Genomic DNA, 20,244 nt, shown 5'->3' on the forward strand with positions numbered 1-20,244 from the left:
TTATTTGTTAATTTTTTATTGAGCATAAAATATATCAAATACATAATTGAAAAAATCATTTACCATATAAAATAATTTATTATTGATCATTTAGAAATTTATTTTAAAGAATTACAAATGAATAATCAGTAATAACTGAATACATCCCTAGTTAGATTATTTTAATCTCGCTGTGCAATTTGAGTAAGGTGGCGATCAATTTCTTGTTCACTTAAAACTCTATAACAGAAAAAAATTATTTTTATTATGTAGGAGACATAAATAAATTTCAAAAGTTCAGCATAATATTGATAGATCCAGTGTAATGACCAGCTATTATCACTAGAAATTGTTCAGAAAATACAAAAAAAACTAAATCATTTTAGTATTAAACTCTATAATATTAGATTTCTATTGGATGGATGTGTTTAGTGATTAGATTGGAAAATTAAAAGAATAATTCTCTAAAAAAAAAAAATTAAAGATAACTGGGTATTACACTGGACTCATTAAATATATGATATAAATGATTTTTTTATTCAACTAAATTAATTATTAGTATTTTTATTGCATGACAATAAACACTACTATAAAACATAACTACAATTTTTTTGCTTCTGTCAACCGAATACTAATGGAAGGAATGATATTTGTCATTAAGTTGATTTTTTTTTTTTAACTCTGTAACCAATATAAAGAGAGTTTGGTTTTCAATATTTAAATAATTTTTACTTATTTATATGTATTTAGAACTCATTGTATCCTCGTTCATCTATTTGTTATGTTTTACTTTGTTTAATGTCATGTTTTATTTACATTGATCGTAAAATTAGTAATGAATAAATAATTATAGTTATAATTATTATAACATATAAAATTTATTATAATTGTAATATAAATTAACTTACTCAAAAATTTTATTTTTAGTAGACACTATGCCAACTTCTATATCGTTTGGTTTGAAATCAACTGCTAATACATGGGAGAGGCAAGATATAGCAAGCTAAACCAAAATTATTACAAATGTTAAATAATTTTTCACTAAATAACTAATGTAAATAATGTCATATTTCTAAAAAGTTTTTTGGTTAACAGTGCCAGCATTAAATTTTATAAGGCCCCTGTTTTAGGAGAGATATACCCTTTTAAAAATTACATAATGAAGATAAATTTTTTTTTTTTTTGTTTTGATATCATAGTTTTACTTATGAATACTACCTCTTTAAGCAAAATTTTAAATACAGCAATATTATATGGAAGGCCCACTTCCTCTGTCCTTTCACTGGCACAGATGTTAGGAAACTAAGGAACCAGAAAGTTTATTTTATTGTATTCTTTTAGTTATCTATTTTATATCATTGCACAAGGTTGTATTAGGAAATTAATTATAAGGACACAAAAAAATAAAATGAATAAGCTGCCATGGAAATTCTTGATGATCATTTTAGCTTCGATGCGAAGCTGAGAAGGTATTGGTTTTACTATGACGTGTTTTTTTATTTTTTATTTTGAGCCTGTTATCACTTTTTCTTAGCTCTCACCAAAGCGATTTCTTTCAACGATACGTCAAAATATCATAAATCGTATATCTAGACGAAGACATTACCCTCAAAAATTGAAAAAATTTCCCTCGTTCCCCGTACATGGGGGCAACCTCCAAAAAAATTACAATTTTAATAATCGCTAATTTTCGAAATTTTAAAAATTTTTTTTACTAAAATCTGCTGTAACTTTTTCAAAAATGAACATATCAATATAATTTTTTTTTTATATAGATGCTTGATGTCTTTACTTATCATTTGGTATATTTTTGTTGTAAATCTGATCCTTTATCTGCCCACAGGGGGGGATTTAAAATGACAACTTTTTCAACTTAACTTTTGAAAATGTTCCGGAAGGTCTGACACTTTTATATATATCTTATATTAAAGCTAATGTAATATACTTTAATTTGAAAAAAAAAGATTTGACCTCTGGACTTGTCTTTGTGGTGAAAATGGCTACCGAATGCTATTATTGTGTGAAAATTCTCAATTTTATTTTTTTCATTTTTAACTTTATAATACTATAACATATTGAAAAGTGTATGGTTCAACACAATTTTTTATGAGAAATAATATTTTTTAATAATTCCTTTTCCATTCGACATACATTATCTTAATCAGGATAATAATAAGGAACTAGCAGATTATGTAGCTTTTGGAATAATCCACCAATTTTTTAAAATTAAACACTATCAAAAGATTTGCATCGAAACGTTTTTTTTTTTTATAGTCATTTTAATCACTGTTAGATATCATTATACTTGATCCAACTATGCCACGTCACCACTGTGCCGCGACCCCCCTGTGCTGGGTTTTTTTTATGTTTATTATTATTTTTAAATTAGGAAAAACTACAAATAGAAATTTCAACATTTTATTGTAATATAGCTTCATCAATGTGAATTCATCATCTGGGAAGGGTGATAGGGAATCATCCAGAAAGAGAGTAGGTGTGATACAGGAACTGTGAAAGAAACTTGTATAAAAATTTATTTAAATATTTAGAGTATCTCTAGCCTACAATTATTAGCTGATAAATGGTTCATATATAGGTTTATACCTAAACCTAACCCAGCTAACTACTATGAAGCAAATTCCTACAGACCACTATGTCTCACTTGACTTCTTCTTAAGACTATGGAAAAATTTATAGGTACATAAAAGTATGGCACTTTGACTGGACTACTGAAAGGATATGATCATCTACTTTAACATCTTTACATAATGGCAGTAACAGAATCACCACTGTGCAGTAAGTTTGGAACAGAAGCGGAAAATTCATTTTACGTTATGTATAAAGTTGCCACTTAAGCCACATTAAGATATAATTACACAAGAAAATCTTTGCCAAAAAAGAAGATATCAAAAACCTAAAACCCAAAAAGGTACTAAATTCACCAGAGAGACAAAACTCTTTGAACATATATAAGTAACCTAGTAGGATGTCCTATACACACACACATATATATATATATATATATATATATATATATATATATATATATAAATTGTTAGACAAACAAATAATGACAATACTTTGGTGGAAACATATGCAAAGAAGAGAAATACAGTTCTTGCCTACCTTTTGAACAAATAAAACTAAATCTAAACTAACCTCAATAGCTTCATCTTGATTATAATTTTTCTTTTTCTTCAATTTTTTTTCCAAATAAGTATTAGCTTCTGTTTGTTTAGTACCTACAGATATTGCATGAAATGAACAATAATATCCTGCTGGATCAGTTTTAAACACCATTGGCCCTTTTCTATCATCAATACCAATAAGTATCATACCTGTAAAAACATGTATTGTAATATGAAATATATTAATAAAAAGTATAATTCATGCACAGCTCTTTAAAACTGAAATAACTTGTTTTATTTTTGAAAATTTTAAAACTAGAATTTATGAAGACATTTTTGTATACATCAAACTTAAGATAGTTTACATTACCCTAACAACAATACATATCTACAAAATTACAATTTTACAGAAGAGCCAAAAAATAAACAATATATTGTACATAAAACTATGATATTTATATTCATAAAGGAAAGGTAGGTAAACAAAAAGTGTTGTATAATAATAAAAAACACAAATAAATAATAATTAATTTGAAATCACAAAAAATAATAGTTACAAAATTTTAGATATGTATTATTGCTATTAAGATAGTGATATAAGTAAAATAAAAAAGGTTTTTTAATGGTTATAATTTTTGATAAAAACTCTTAGATTTATTACACTAAATAAATTATAAAAATTTTTAATTACTGCATCCAAGAGGTCGCATTTCAGCATTTTGTGTGTAAACTTGAGATATATCAGCCATTCGACTACATAAAGTTTCTACTGGCATTTCAAATCCATTTTTGTATTTAAATTCACAAGCTTCTGCTCTAGCTCTAAATACTTGAGAATGGCCATCAGCTATAAAAAAAAAAAATAAAAATTGTATACTTTTCCTAAAAAATTATGATTTTTAAATAAACTCCTAATAATTAAAAAAAAAAATACTACTTCAAAGTGTGTATATTTTATGACAATTTATAAATACATATTGTTTTAGCTTTGATGCGAAGCTGAAAAGGTATTAATTTTACTATTATGTGTTTTTTATTTATTTATTTTTTTTTGTGTCTGTACCACTTTTTTTCAGCTCTCACCAAACTGATTTTTTTCAACGATACGTCAAAAGATCACAAATCGTATCTAGTCAAAGATATTACCCTAAAAAATTGAAAAAATTCTCCTCGTTCCCCGTACATGGGGGAAACCTCCAAAAAAATTACAATTTTAATAATTGCTAATTTTAGACAATTTTTCAATTTTTTTTACTTAAACTGTTATAATTTTTTCAAAAATGAACAAATCAATATAATTTTTTTTTTTTAAAGATGCTTGATATCTTTACCTATCATTTGGTATATTTTTTTTATAAATTTAACCCTCTACCTGCCCACAGGGGGGATTTAAAATGACAACATTTTCACAAAAAATTAAAAGATGTGTTCTGGAAATACTGACACTTTTATATATACCTTAAATTAAAGCTTATGTAATATACTTTATTATAATAAAAAAAAATTTCGGACTTTATTTTGTCTTCATAGTGAAAATGGCTATATTTTACATTTTTTAACATTATGTTATATCCCTTTTATATCAAGGGGGGTCAAAACCTAAAACATGCGTATTGCAACTAGGATATTTTCAATTTAACTTTTGAAAATGTTCCAGAAATATTGACACTTTTATATATATCTTAAATTCAAATTCATGTAATATACTTTAATTTAAAAAACCCAGCACAAGGCAATCAATACAATTTTTTCATGAGGAATACTATTTATATATCTCTTTCATTTGACATACTTTTTTAGCTTCAATGCAGAGCTGACAGGGTATTTTTTTGTGACTATCATTTATTTTATTTGCTCTAACTTGACCTACTTTTTTCAACGATACGTCAAATGATTACAATTTGTATCTAGTTGAAGATATAATCCTCAAAAATTGAAAAAAAATTCTAATTTATCAATTAAAAAGTTATTTAGTTCACATTCTCCATATAGGCAATTAAAATCATTAATGTTTAATGTTTTTAAAGTATATATTTTCGAATTATGTATTATATGATAGTATGGACCAACTATAAAAGAAATAATTTTACTTTGTTTTTTTATTAATTTCTTGACTATGATATACTAACAATCAATAATATTCAAAATTATTTGGTAAAATGTTACCGTTTAAATAATTTTTGGTTACCTCATTTTATAATTGATTTTTACAATTGTAATCAATTTTTGTAATACATTCAACTGATTAGATTTTTTTTTATATGTAAATACTCATTTTTTACTAGTTAGTAATAATATCAAAAATTTGAAGTAATAGAAAAAGTCTAATTTCCAATTTGAAAACAGTGCGAAAAGTTGATTTAGAAAAGTATAACATTTCAGTTTTTTTTTTTGTGCGAGATTTCAAGTAGGCCATTTTGAAATAGATATACCTACTTAATTAAATTATTCTTCTTTTAATTTTTCCATACATTATGAATGACAATCAACATAAGTAGTAAATATAAATTGTAATAATACTTACTATTTTAATAACCTCCGGTACGAATATCATCAATAGTACAGTATGATATATTTATTGTTTACTTAATTAATTGTTACCAAAATATTTGTTTATTGACCCATGTAACCATGATAATACAATGTTTTTGAAATTTGAATTGTTGTATAAAAAATTGGTGCATTATTTTTGCAGGCCAATTGGGACTGTTTATAAAGTAAGGGGCGTGGTTGCCCACCCTGACCCACCCTGTCTCTATAGTCCAGTGTATTTATTCATAAGCAAAAAACAGTTTTTTTATTAGTCAGTAATAACATCAAAAATTAAAAGTGATAGGAAAAATCTAATTTCAGATTTGAAAACAGCACAAAAAGTCGAAAAAGAAAAGTATATTTTTGTTTCTGATGAAAGTTCCTAGTAGTCCACGAAATAAAACTTATATAATTGTTATAAATAACAAACATTTTTTATTGAAAAGTTTGCATCAAGCCCTTTAAATTTTTAACCCAACGCGTTAAAAGAAAAGAAATATACAATTACATTATTATTTTTATAATATCTCCATAAAAATTACAATATTAAATTATTGAATATCAATTTCATACTAAGTTTAATTACTATAATTATTATTTATTCATATATTATAATTATAAATTAAATAACTAATCGGGATATAATTAAGGGAATAAGAGTTATTGTTGCTTTTGAAATAATCTACCATTTTCTCTAAATGAAACACTATCTACAGATTTGCATTGAAGCGTTTCTTATGATAGTGATTTTAATCACTGTCAGATATCATCTATACTTGTCCCATCTATGCCTCGTCCAAACTGTGCTATCGTTTTTTTTTTGAAATAAAACCATTTTTTTTTTTTGTATTATAAATATATATAAAAATTACAATATCAATTTCATACTATATTTAATTGCTTTAATAGATATTTAATCATATATTATACTTATAAATCACAGAACTACTAATTAGGAATAATGAAGGAAATAGGACTTAATTTTGCTTTTAGAATAATCTACCAGTTTTTTAAAATTAAACACTATCTACAAATTGGTATCGAAGTGTTTCTTATGATAGTGATTTTAATCACTGTCAAATATCATCTACACTTGTTCCAACTATGCTACATCCACACTATGCTAACATTTTTTTATTTTTTAATTAATTAAGTGTCTGGCAGTTATAAATAAATTACCCTGTATTACCCAATACAAAATATATTTAAATTAATAATACATTAATGTGAATACACACCTGTCATTCCAGTCATAACACATCCAATGCTTTTAGTTATACTGAATAAGTGAGTAACTGTTTTTGGATCAATTAGTTTATCCTAAACAAATAATTTATATCAGGAATAAATTTACACACAAATTTCTACTATTAGTTAACTATAAATATAACAATGGTCATTAATGATTTAATGGTTTACATTATATCTATTCACCCAAAGGTGCAACTAGCTATTTATTTATAAAGGATATAATATTTAATGAAAGATATTAATTAAACTTATACATTAATTTGCTCTTTGATGGGAAGCTGAGAAGGGATTAATTTTAGTATAATGTGTTTTTTTTTGTCTGCCACCTTTTTTCTTAGCTCACACCAAAACAATTTTTTTCAGCATTACGTCAAAATATCACAAATTGTATCTAGTTGATTACCATGTCCTTAAAAATAGAAAAAATTTCCCTTGTTTCCTATAAAGGGAGAAAATTCCCAAAAAAATGATAAATTTAAGAATTTCTAATTTTTGATATTTATTAAATTTTTTTTTCTTAAAATTTCCATAACTTATAGAAAAATAAACGAATCAAAATAATTCTTCTTTATATTGAAACCATAGATATTTCCCTTTATTTAATATAATTTTTTTTAAAATCTGAATCTTGATCTGCCCATAAGGGGAATTTAAAAAAGCAACTTCTGCAAAAAAATTAAACTTTTTCAACTTAAGTATTGGAAATGTTCCAGAAATACTCAGAGTTTCAAATATATGTTAAAATAAAGCATATGTTACGTACTATAAGTTAAAAAAAAAAATTTTCCCAACGATTTATCTTCTATGTAAAAATAGCTGCCATAGTGAAAAAAATAATATTTGTGTTAAAATTTTCATTTTTCAATTTTATATTTTCAACTTGAAATTGCTATAATTTTTTGAAAAATGTATGGCTCAATACAATTTTTTTTTCATAAATACTTTATATATACCTCTTTCATTTGACATACTTTTTTTTTTAATCGGACAATATCACCAGAGGACGTTCAAAACTTGAAAAATAAGTATAAAAAGTAGAACACTTTAAACTGAATCTAAAATGTTCCGGAAATACAGTGTCCTTTATATATATATTAAATTAAAGCATATGTTAAGTATTGTAAGTAAAAAATAAAATTTGTCCAAACAACTTGTCTTCTATGTGAAAATGGCCACCGATTTTCTCAATTTCTTAAAATTAAATGTTACAGATTTGCATCAAAGCATTTCTTATGATAGTGATTTTAATCACTGTCAGTTATCATCTATAATTGTACCAATTATACCACAACCCAACTGTGCTACCGTTTTTTTAATTTATTTAGTTAAAAATATTTTTGTACAAAGAAATTTTACTCACTAATAGTTGAAAACTAAACATTTTATAATTTATAACAATAAATTCAAAATATGGTACAATACAAATGATTTTATAAGCCCTGACTTTTAAGTTTTTATTTATAGTACTCTTAAAAACTATAAGGAAATCAATTTTTACATTTTATAATATTATTAAAAAACTTTATTATTATATAATTCTATTATAGCTGTTCCAAATATAGACAGTCAATACCTTCAGGCTGTGTATAATTTGTAATTTTTTTTCATAACTTTAAATTTCTCATAAAAATTTCATTTTTTTCGTACTATTATACTAAAGTCTATCAACTACAATTACTGAACACTAACTTAACTTATTAAAAAATCAAATCAAAGTTACTTATAAAGTTATATGTTAATTTAAATGTTAAACTTACTTAACTTCCAACATTTTAACATGTTTCCAATGTTTTTAACATTGGAAAAGAGTAAAACAAAACATTTTATAAAATAATAACTAGATATATAATAAAACCGTGCTGTATAATAAATTTAAAATTTAAATACATTTTATTATGAATAGTCAAAATTTCTTTTGTCAATTAATCAAATTTTGACCAGTCAACTAATATTGTACCAACTCTGGATGAAATAATAGGGTATAAGCTCTGTGAAAACAACCAATGGCATACATGCCTAAAGTAATTTAGGATATTTAAATAATGTGCATAGAAATTGTTTGAAATAAATATTAAATTAAATAATTTATAACTTAATTTATTGATAAAATAAACTATGAAAATTGCTTAAGAATATTTCAGGAAACCATATAAAAATAACTTATATATTAAAAAAAAAAATCTTCAATTAAATCATTATCCACTAAAATATTTTACTGGCATAATTAACACTGTGAATAAAGAAAAATGATAATAAAGAAATGGTAAAAATGTAGAATGAACAATTATTTTATACCATTTCCACTATTCCATGTATCCATACATTTTGAATAAATCTTTAAAAGAAAGCATGTTAATCAGAAGATAGTAGTACTGAATCTCCTTGAATTCCTTTGACTTGAGCCTCTGGTTACAAATTATAAATGCCATTAAGATAAAATATTTTTGTGAATTTTTTTGAGAATTTGTCTTTTGACAGAAATTTTAATAACCCAAAATAAAGAAATCTCTTTGAAATAAAGTCTTAAATTATAACCATTAATAAATAAAACTAAAATAACTTACAGGTACTTTCCTTTGAGTTGCAATCACTGCTACATCTACTCCTTTAATAGCAACAGATGTTAACCCTCCTTGTAAAATTGCTTTGATTGCATACTCTAAATATTAGTTATAATTAATTTATTAGTAATAATTTAATAATATATACATATATTCCACAATAATGTATAACTTACCAACTTGATACAATCTTCCTTCGGGAGAAAATATAGTTATATGACGATCAAACCCCGCACTAGTACCGCGAGACATTTTTTATTATTAAAAACTATATAAAAAAAACAATAAATTTATCAAAATTTGATATAGCAATTACAAATTTTAGAAAGAACAAAATTAGTATTCAGAAAAACGAATATTTGATTTGTCATTACTTATTCGAAATGTTTTTCAAAACAACATAACCTCATTCATTGGCTACGATTAATAGATAAACGAAATAACATGATAAGACAAATTTAGATATTTTATGGCCTAGAGAACAAGGTACTCCGCTTATTGAAACGAATACATTTCAGATGTTGTCCGCAAAAGCGCCGTATTCGATATTTGAGGATCGGTATTTTATGATAAAATATTTATCAGTACAAGAATATTGGTAAAAATAGTTTCTGATAGAAATGTGGATTATCATAAAACTTATTTTTCATGACTGATATAATGTAGGGATGGTAAAAATATGGAAAATATGAATTAAGTATATTTTTTTTGTTCTGGCTAGTGATTGCAACTTGTTATCAATCTTAATAACTGTTATAACTAGTTAGTTATAATTAGTTATTTATATTGAATAACAGTGATATAAATGTTTTATATATTAATAAAATAAAATAAATATTTAGTTTATAAATGACTAACATTAAATATTTAAAAGCAATTTAACGTAAATTACTCATAATAATTGGCTAAATGGATGATAGAATTAACTGATATGACTCTTCGCTGTTTCACAAATAAAAGAAGAAAAAAAATTATATGGTAACTAATTAAAAAGGGCGACCAATTCATTGACAATTTTCTTTTCAATAGTCACATATTTGATAAATTTAATACTGACACCAAATAGTAAGAGCAAAAAATTCAAATAAAAGGCAAGTTGACAAGCAAACTAGCAACATGGTATTGGTAAGCGTTAAGAACGATTTTATCGCTGTGGTCCCTTATAATTATACAGACTTATTGAAGCACCATTGTCAGTTTGTTGGGTAAAATAAGAGCCTTCTATCATACCATTTGGCCGCCGAGTTACGTTTCCTTGTGCAGTATATTCACTGTACTATATATTTATGACGTATTAATTTTATTCACCTGAATATTTGAATTTGTCGCTCTTAGTATTTAGCTCAATTGATTTCAGTATTTATTTTCTCAAATATTTGTCCATTGAATTCAAAATAATCAATGAATTTGTCGCTAATTTGTTGTTTAGTTTTCAATTTATTGTTCTAAAATATTTGTGACCTGGTATGACTATTTTTATCATTATCATCTTGGCCGCGATGTAACTTGGTCCATAGTTGCATGTGGTTACTGCTGTATCACAACGGGCTTTATATGATCCTTATACAAAATACTAAGAAAAAAATTTGATGATAAAAATAATATAATAATGATATAAATTGTATAAAATACATTGTCATATACCTTTTAATGAATAATTGATTCATTTACCACCAGTATACTTAGCTATAATGCTATTGTAATTTTCAACACAATTATTATTTACTAAGTATATCAAACTATTACTATGGTGCGCTATAAGATTTTTTGCTGCCATTATATCTAACCAAAGACTAAACATGATCATTTCAGAGATTTCATTTATTTTTCCGGTTTTACACCAGTACAAAAGTAATTTAAATAAATATAGTTTAAAAAAACACGCTTTTAAAGCAAATCGAAATAAAAAGTTAAAAATAATTTTTAAAATAAGCTTAAAACAATAATGAACGAAAAATACTAGTATTATTGTGATAAAATCGTCGGGCCCTCAATATACGAAAAATATGGCACAAAGCACCCACGGTTTTATCACAATAATATTAGTACTTTTCGTTCATAATTCTTTTAAGTTTATTTTAAAAATTATTTTTAACTTTTTAGTTCGATGTGCTTTAAAAGCGTGTTTTTTTAAACTATATTTATTTTTCACTTTTTAGTTTCATGTTGTGATAGTAGTTACTATCAATATCTTGGTTGTTACGGGTAACGGGAAATCAGAGTTCGATTCCGGAGAGGGAGTTTGAGAAACGGCTACCATATCCAAGGAAAGTAGGGGGCGCGCAAATTACCCACTCCCGGAACATGGAGGTAGTGACGAAAAATGACGATACGGGAATCATCCCCCATAAACGGAATGAATACACTTTATATCTCCTAATTAGAATAAAGCGTGTTAATATATAAATTTTAATAGTAATTAGAATATATATATATACATGTAAAGCGACTTAAGTACGTAAACGTATCATGCACGAGGTATAGCCTTGTTTTGTGGGCGGGGGGAACGTTATACCTAAGGTACAAACGGTGGCAGCGGCGGTAGGAATATATAAATATATATACGTAAGGCGCATTATATTCGGGTGGTATTGGTCAGTCAAAATAAAAATTTGTTTATATATATATATATATATATATATATAATATTGATGATAAGCACGCGTGTACGGGTACGATAACCAAAAATAAATTTATACAGGAATAGTATTGCCGTCGTGTGGTGAGCGAGGAGTGGGGTGGGGTGAATGCGTTATGAAAGTCTAGTCTTAAGGTCATAGACGACGGGATTCGCGAGAATAATAACACGTGCCGCGTGGAAAGTTACAAACACACATCACACATACAAGTGAAACTAATATAAGCGTGTTGAAATAGAACGATTTATAAGTATTACTCTTAATAGTTCAATAATTGTTTAAAAATATAGAAACAAAACATTTTTTAATTATTTTTTAGTATACACAAGTACTTCAGTTTACACATACCAGAGTTGAATACCCATTGCACTGATTGATCATCCTTTGGGAAATGGAATCTGAGATTTGGATTTTCTCTTTTGATTTTATCACAATTAAAATAAATACACTTATTTCCTTGTAATGTACTCATTGTTATAATTATAATTATATAAATAATACAAATAAATATGTTAAATAGTAAAACCACGCAAAAGAGGGCCTACTCTTCAGTGTTCTAGTGAAAATATGAATAGTAATTATAAAATAGGGAAGATTTTTTATTTAGTTGGATATTTTTACATTGATAGGTTTTAAAAACAACACAAAAATACAACATAGGCATGATAACTTTTGTCACAATAAGATATAAACATCGCTAATACATTGTGTTTTTAACGCAATTCCAAATATATAATCCAGGCGACGAGATATTGTAATATTAAATCGTACTCTTTTACGTGGTCTATAGTGCAATTGTTTTACGATCTCACAAAAAGTGCTAAATTTTATTTTTAATCGTGTTAAGTCTGTAGGGTCACATGAATTCATGGAATTATTAAAAAAATAAAATAAACACATCATGGTAAAATTAATACCTTCCCATATTCGAATTGAAGCTAAAATTTTTCCTCTGAATTGTAAAATGTATATACACATCTCAAATTAATGGGCAAGAGGAATTATGCAGTATTAAAAAAATATTCGATTTTGAATTTTATTCAATAAAATAATGTTTTATGTATATGAGTATACATTTTAAACAGATTAATTTTTTTTTATGTGACATAATAAATGCTTATTGATCATACATTAATCCATAATGAAATTAATAACTTCTTATAACAACTTTAATAACAATTTAAATCCACCATTGACATATCTTTAAGTATAATTTCATTATATATATTATATATTTAATATTTTGGTAATTTTATATATGATATTTCAATTTAAAAATTATTGAGTATAATTAATATGAAAAAATTATTAAAAATTAAAATATTGGCGATTAAACTTAAATATTTGGTCATTATTTATACTTAGGTAAATTTAATAGGATACTATTCTAAAATAAATGAAATAATTGAAGCGAACATAATGAAAAGAAAGCCATTTATGCATATCTAATAATCCATATTAATATATTTTATTATTATGGACTATTAGATGTGATCATTATATATCTTAATATAGTAATACAAATACAAAATAAACATAATATAAAAGCTCTGTGGTATTGACGCATAGCTCCCATAATGATTTTTATCATAAACATTTTTTAACTCCTTCAAATCTATCTGCCACTGCCTTCTGTTTAAAATAATTTATAGTTAAGTCTTGTATTGTAATACCACATTTTATATCTAAGTATTATTAAGAATTCTTAGTATAGTATTAAAGTAAAAAATAAAACAAAATTTCAATGAAAAAATAATTACAAAGAGTTAAAATCATAAAAAATCTTAGATTATATCATAAAATGCAATTAATGTGTATAACAACCACTGTCTAATAAGGTACATAATACATTCATTTAATACTTATTTTAAAATTTAAAATACCACGTATATTTTAACTAATAGAAGCACTCGAAATTTACGCTATCTATCAACATAATCGCCTGCGTCCATTCATGATAAAGATTGAACTGCCAAAATTGTGTACGGCGTAGTCTATGTGTATTTAATATATGACATTGTCATAATGACAAAATTTTAAAAACAGAGTGGAGAAATTGGGAAAAACAGTGTTAAATGGTAGATAGCCCCGTTAATTCAAAATTTCCACTTCTACGAGATAAGTAGTACAACACCGTATTACCTTATAAAGATTCGTGTCCAGTCTTATCTGAGTTCGTAATCTTCAATTCTAGGTGCTAAGTACCATCCATATCCTTTTATGTGATTACACCTCTAATACTGTCAAATTGCACAGTGACCATTTAAAATGTATTTTAATATTTAATAATTATTTATAATTTTATAATTTATAACAAATGTTATAAATATAATTATGTTTACAAAATATTCATTAACTAATAAAAGTTAAATCAAACTTTGATAAAATTTTTGAAATTAATCTTATTCTAAAGAAATAGTCCAGTGTCTTACTTGATAAAACGAATTATTAAGAATTTGTATGCTTCATAATGTTTAGGTAAAAATAATTTATTAACAATCCAATTATTGGTTAATGATCCAAGCTTGAAAGAATAGAACTCTAACTATATGGCCTTAAAAGATATTTTCTGGGGCTCTAGATATAATTAATAAGGTTCATATTTATAATTTATTCTTATGATCAAGTTTTTCTTAAGCATGTTATTTAGATAACATAAATACAGATTATAAGTATGAACTATAAACATTACCTTATGTTTATTATTTATATCCGTGCCTCAAATAAAGATTATTAAACATAACAGCAAGGAGGTCAATATTTGTCATTTTATTACGATTTTTATTTAAGATATAGTAAAACATTTTAAAGTGTTCACCTGAAAGAGAAAATAACTTATTTCGAAAAATTAATTAATTATAAAATATAATACATATTGTTACCAGTATATGATATTGATACATTTTTGAGAAAGAAATATTTATCTAGTTTTTAAATTTTGATATGATAGTTTTTAAATTTCAATCAAATTTTACACAATATAAACAATTTTACTATTACTCTTATAAATTACACTGATATGGGTTAAATAAGCAATATAAAAAGTATTTTTGCTTACATAACTACTGAATACTTCAGTAAGTCTTACAGTAATAGCTTACATTTAGATCTTAAATATTATTTATTAAAATATTCAAGAAATATGCTATATGTCAAAAAAATGCTTCATTCGAGACAAGTTAGTCGGATCTTTTCCAATAAATATACGCAATTTTTTGTACCATCTAAAATGATAACTAAGTTTTTTCAAGACAAAATTAAAATAAATGGACCAATAACAGTAGCTGACTATATGCGTGAATCTTTAAAGACGTATTACAATGATGGAAATGCATTTGGATTCAGTGGAGATTTCATAACATCACCTGAGATAAGTCAATTATATGGAGAAGTAAGTGATTTATTTATTAATATCTATCAATTAAAAAATATGTGTATGTAAATTTTGATATCTAGTTCTGCAAAATATCTTTTATATGGGGACCTCTACATAAAAAAACTTTTATATTATAATTTACTAAAAATTTATCTTTGATATATAGTTTATTTATCATAAGGGTTTGTAGCTTAACCACATTGACCTTAGTAATATATATTTTTATTTTTGTTGTTTTTTTAATAGATTAGAATAAAATGTATCAAATTTATGTTTTTAGATGGTTATGTTGTGGTTTATTAATATGTGGGAAATGGCTGGAAGACCAACACCAGTTAACTTGATTGAACTTGGACCAGGAACAGGTGTCATGATGACTGATATGTTGAGGGTGTGGAAAAAAAATATTATTTGTAATTATTTTTTGGCAAAATAATTGTGAACCAACTTAGATATAGATGTTGAATTTTTCAAATGACTCTCGATTGTAATTTTTCATATTAAGTCTTTGGAATAAAAAGAATTATTAAAAAAATACTTTATACCTTTTTTTACAAGATAGGACTTCTGAAAGAATTTATTGCCAATTACTATCGTAGTTAAGAGTTGATTACAATAGTAATATATTTAGTATACAATTTCATACTCAAATGTATAGCAAATAAATCTTGCCATTATTACAATAATTCATATTTACATTTTTCATAACAAAATGATTTTATAAAAGAATGTTTTACAGCTATTAAATCAAACTCATTACAAGAATTTGATAGACTTAACTATTCATATGGTCGAAATAAGCAACAAATACAGCTTAAAACAAGCGAAAAAGCTAAGTTGTTCACACTTAGAAACAAATATGAGTCATAAATATTTTCAGTATGGCAAAACATCAAATGTGTATGGGTCAAAAGACATTTTTTGGTATTATAATTTAGATGATGTACCAAAAAATACATTTAGTTTCATAGTCGCTCAAGAATTTTTTGATGCTTTACCAGTTCATAAATTTAGAGTGAATACAATAATAAAAAAAAATTAACACTTTTCTTAAATTTTTACATGTCTACTTTTTTTTTTTCTAGAAATGCAAAAATAAATGGCGGGAAATATTAATTGACATTAAAAATATTTCAAGTGGGACATTTCAATATGTTTTATGTCAAACTCCTACAGCAGCATCAAACTTATTAACTACTGTAATAACCATTTTACCGCATAATTAGATTTATATTTCTGGTCTGGTATACAAAATTGATTTTCATTTTATAAAAAAATATGTAAATAGAATATGAAATCAAAAAAATATTTTAGATCTAGAAGGGTTTTTTTTACTATATTTGATTGTGTGATGGGTTTTTTTTTTTTAACTCAAAGTTTGTTATTTAAAACAAAAAAATCAATAATTTTTATAATTAATTTATTATTATTAATGTATCTATTTGGGGTAGAGATTATGACTGAAAAGTTATACCACTATTCATGAATCTACCACTGTATTTTTTTTCAAACATAATTATCTGACTAAAATGTTAAGTAATTGAAATATTCTTTAACAAAAAGTGAAAAAATTATCTAATATTATTGTGTAATAATTTTTAAGTGACATTAATTTCCACTAATTATGTGTTTTTAAAAAAGTCCAATAAATTTACTAAGAGTATACATTATTTTTAAAGTTTTATTACATGTTTGTTATTCAGTTATTTAATAAATAATTCAATGTTTTAGATAGACTTCTATAATCAGTCAAAATTCTCTGAGGGATCTGATATTGAAGTAGGATTTGAAAGTTCTATTATATTAGATAAGTTGTGTAAACGTTTAGTCACAGATGGTGGAATATTTTTATGTATTGATTATGGAAAAAGTGAACCAATTGTTGATTCTCTCAGAGTATTAAATGTTTTGAATAATGTGAGTTATTTTATTTATTTATATTTATAAATTATATTTTTAGGCTTTTAGTGGTCATCAACAAGTCAATCCACTACAGAACCCAGGAATAGTAGATTTAACAGTTGACATTGATTTTGAAAGATTTAAAAATATAGCTGGAGAAGATATTCTTACCTTTGGGCCAATTATTCAAAATAATTTTTTACAAAATTTACATATTGAATTAAGATATAAAGTAATTAACTTTAATAACAATTTTAAAATCTCAATATTCTCATACTTTAAAAAATGAGTATCTTTTTTATCTCAAATTTTCAGGAGTCAATATTATCTTCAAATACCAGAGAATATTTTAACTAATAAATTAGGGGACAAGTTTTCCTTAATTTTATATTAATTATATATTCTATATTTAACATAATTATTAATTATAATGATATATATATTATTTTTAAATATCCATTTTTAAATTAAAATGTAATTAACTAAAAATTTTGCCTATTTCAAATTGCTCAGTTTTTCCATCTAATGGTATCATTTTTTTACTATAATTTACCTGAAGAAAATGAATAAAATAAAATGTATAATTTTTTTATATGTAATATATTTTACAGAAGCTCTTGTCTACAGCCAAAAGCGAAAGAGAAACTTCCTCACTTATATTTGGTTACAACCAACTTATGAAAATGGGAAACTTGTTCAATGTTATAGGAATGGTTCCATCAACTCTTGGTCCATATTTAAATCATTCAATTTATGGTTTTCAATAAAAGATATTAATAAATTAATAGTAATAAAAAAATAAATTATTTGATATTCATGCAAAAAAAATTATTCAGTAAATTTCCTGCATTTAGAAGTCTTTTATGTTAAAACAATAATAGTATGAAATTTACAAATGTGAAATAAAAAACAAATTTAGTACTATTAGTTCAGCCAAATTATCTTCTTAAACTTTTATAATTTCATTAGTTTTGAGGGCTTAAACTTTATAAAGATTTTGTTTTACATTTATGATTTGTGAATATATAATTATTTTCATTATGTTATAATAATTGATTACTAAACATATAACTATAGACATTTTTGAGTACTTTACTTAAAATATACTATCATTGGTTTAATCAAAATTAGAAACCCAAAAAGTATAATCATAGTACTTAATCATATACTGTTGTTAAGTGAACTAAATTGTTTACCTGTAGGGTTCATTCTATTAGTAGGGAGTTTCATCTCATTAATATTTGTATATATACTAAAAATCAAAACTGGGCACTAACGTATTAAAAAGCTAAGTTACTTTACCTTTTAATTTGTTAAGATAGTTTTTTTTACACTAACTTTACGTGGGACTTTTGTTGTGAAACTTGGTTTATTTTTAAATTAATTAAATTGATGCTCAGTTATAGTGTTTGATAAACTATTTAGTGTTGTACTAAAATGAAATATAGTCTATTCAATAAATTGAAAATAATATATGTATTTATATCCCGTGGAGGTATAAAACTTTAAATAACTATTCGTCTTTAATAGCAATTACAGAATTATGTGGTATATAAGTGTTTTTTATAATAATAATATGTATATAGGTGCAATTTCAATAAAAAAGGTTACCATTAAAACTAAGTTACTTATAACTTGACTGTATTTTTCTAAATCTAACTTAGCTTCACAAGTGAGATAAAAGTATTGACATGCCTTGCTAAAAATTATCGTACGTGAAACTAGAATTGGGGGTGCCAAATTAATTTTTCCCATCCCAACATTTTTATCTAATAAAATTTTTTCTATATTTTAGAGGGCTATTTCTTAAATAATTTATGCATATTTTAAGCCTTAAATAAAGTTGTTTTATTCATTAGTTACTTAAAAAAAAAACTTTCTACAAATAATTCTATCTATAGATGACCCACTTATCTAATTTTAACTAATTGAATAATAATCCAATTTCCTTCAACTTACAATGTACATCAACTTTTTTATTTAGAATTTTAAATTATTTTTTTCTTTAGTCTTTATTAAATATTAAAGCATACCACACTGCAAATAGACGTATACAATTTAGATAGTACTTATGAAATTAATTGTCTATATAATTCACAACCCCCCCTTTTTTTTGTTATTATCATATAAACTAAATTACAAGCATTAAATTTTTAATATTAAAATTTACCAGTTGCAGGGTTTATTATTTATCAATATCAAAGTAGTCTTTAAGGTATCTTTGAAAAAAACATACCTTTTTCTTATGAGAAAACCACAAATAAAAAATGAAATAATATTAAATTAGTGATTTGATTTCAATAAAAAAATTGTATAATTCATTAATAAAAAAAAAATCAGTATAATACGAAAATAGTATTTGGTAAAAAATAAAAAAATGTATTTCATATATAATTGTAAATTGAAAACTTTAACAAATTAATTACAATAGTCTGCATTTAAAACTATAATTCTTTATTATTACTATTTTTTTATTACATAACTTGAGATATTTATTTTACATTTAAAATTACCAATTTTTCTTATGTTCATCCATTGATACACCACCTGGACCTCTAAGTACAATCATTAATAAACCACCAATCACTGAGAGAGTCTAAATGTTAACATAACCATTTAATTATAACATTTTTAGTTGTTTTGATTTTATATTATAAATTTATATGTTACTTGGAAAAAATCATATTTTAGAAAATCACGAAGGGGTTTTGTATCTGGTATTGTCCACCAAGCATTATAATAGAAATTCAAACTTGTTAAGAATAAAACCAATACTAATGCGCTAAGTTTAGTTTTATATCCAATAAAAACTAATACCATCATTATTGTTCCCAATATATCTTGAATAAGCTAAAAATAAATAAATAAATATATAT

At 24.4% G+C, this 20,244-nt stretch overlaps 3 protein-coding genes and 1 long non-coding RNA gene across 7 annotated transcripts in view; 1 reads left to right on the forward strand and 3 right to left on the reverse strand.

Annotated features, from left to right (window-relative positions):
• Positions 1-9,844, reverse strand: LOC126895679 (proteasome subunit alpha type-6-like). Its single transcript, XM_050667828.1, has 8 exons — positions 9,826-9,844; positions 9,628-9,719; positions 9,455-9,549; positions 6,878-6,959; positions 3,799-3,954; positions 3,139-3,317; positions 888-982; positions 1-219 (listed from the first exon to the last, which is right to left on the reverse strand). The coding sequence occupies exons 2-8, from the start codon at positions 9,701-9,703 to the stop codon at positions 162-164; spliced, it is 741 nt and encodes a 246-aa protein (XP_050523785.1). The 5' UTR covers positions 9,704-9,719; positions 9,826-9,844; the 3' UTR covers positions 1-161.
• On the reverse strand, positions 7,859-9,448 carry LOC126895680 (uncharacterized). The gene is made up of 2 exons (XR_007701695.1): positions 9,186-9,448; positions 7,859-9,120 (listed from the first exon to the last, which is right to left on the reverse strand). It is a non-coding gene; the product is annotated as an uncharacterized LOC126895680 (long non-coding RNA).
• A 4,578-nt stretch (positions 9,845-14,422) lies between the features above and the next one.
• Positions 14,423-18,181, forward strand: LOC126895676 (protein arginine methyltransferase NDUFAF7, mitochondrial). 4 transcript variants are annotated; one of them, XM_050667822.1, is made up of 8 exons: positions 14,423-14,568; positions 15,229-15,481; positions 15,747-15,857; positions 16,206-16,481; positions 16,552-16,665; positions 17,198-17,362; positions 17,427-17,600; positions 17,980-18,181. In XM_050667822.1, the coding sequence occupies exons 1-8, from the start codon at positions 14,561-14,563 to the stop codon at positions 18,133-18,135; spliced, it is 1,257 nt and encodes a 418-aa protein (XP_050523779.1). In that variant the 5' UTR covers positions 14,423-14,560; the 3' UTR covers positions 18,136-18,181. The 4 variants fall into 4 exon arrangements, with proteins under 4 accessions (XP_050523779.1, XP_050523780.1, XP_050523781.1 ...); XM_050667824.1 differs by having other exon boundaries at positions 14,437-14,568; positions 15,332-15,481; XM_050667825.1 differs by having other exon boundaries at positions 14,441-14,568; positions 15,342-15,481.
• Positions 18,182-19,724: 1,543 nt separating this feature from the next.
• LOC126895678 (surfeit locus protein 4 homolog) overlaps positions 19,725-20,244 on the reverse strand; it is a 3,714-nt gene continuing 3,194 nt past the window's right edge. The window contains exons 5-6 of the mRNA XM_050667827.1: positions 20,039-20,218; positions 19,725-19,964 (exon numbers count right to left, since the gene is read on the reverse strand). Coding sequence (XP_050523784.1) covers positions 19,878-19,964; positions 20,039-20,218 — 267 coding nt within the window. The 3' untranslated portion in view covers positions 19,725-19,877. The remainder of the gene's footprint in view (positions 19,965-20,038; positions 20,219-20,244) is intronic.

Source organism: Daktulosphaira vitifoliae, unplaced genomic scaffold (genome assembly GCF_025091365.1).
Source record: "Daktulosphaira vitifoliae isolate Bord-2020 unplaced genomic scaffold, ASM2509136v1 Scaffold_1, whole genome shotgun sequence".
Lineage (NCBI taxonomy): Eukaryota > Metazoa > Arthropoda > Insecta > Hemiptera > Phylloxeridae > Daktulosphaira > Daktulosphaira vitifoliae.

Excerpts from the sequence above, each read along its gene's own strand:
- LOC126895676 (XM_050667822.1), top strand. Across the intron at positions 15,482-15,746 it reads TAAGTCAATTATATGGAGAA|ATGGTTATGTTGTGGTTTAT; the intron begins GTAAGTGATTTA and ends TTATGTTTTTAG. Across the intron at positions 17,601-17,979 it reads ATATTGAATTAAGATATAAA|AAGCTCTTGTCTACAGCCAA; the intron begins GTAATTAACTTT and ends TATATTTTACAG.
- LOC126895679 (XM_050667828.1), bottom strand. The coding sequence starts at position 9,703 with ATGTCTCGCGGTACTAGTGCGGGGTTTGATCGTCATATAACTATATTT. Across the intron at positions 9,550-9,627 it reads AGGAAGATTGTATCAAGTTG|AGTATGCAATCAAAGCAATT; the intron begins GTAAGTTATACA and ends ACTAATATTTAG. Across the intron at positions 220-887 it reads ACTAAAAATAAAATTTTTGA|AGTTTTAAGTGAACAAGAAA; the intron begins GTAAGTTAATTT and ends TTTCTGTTATAG.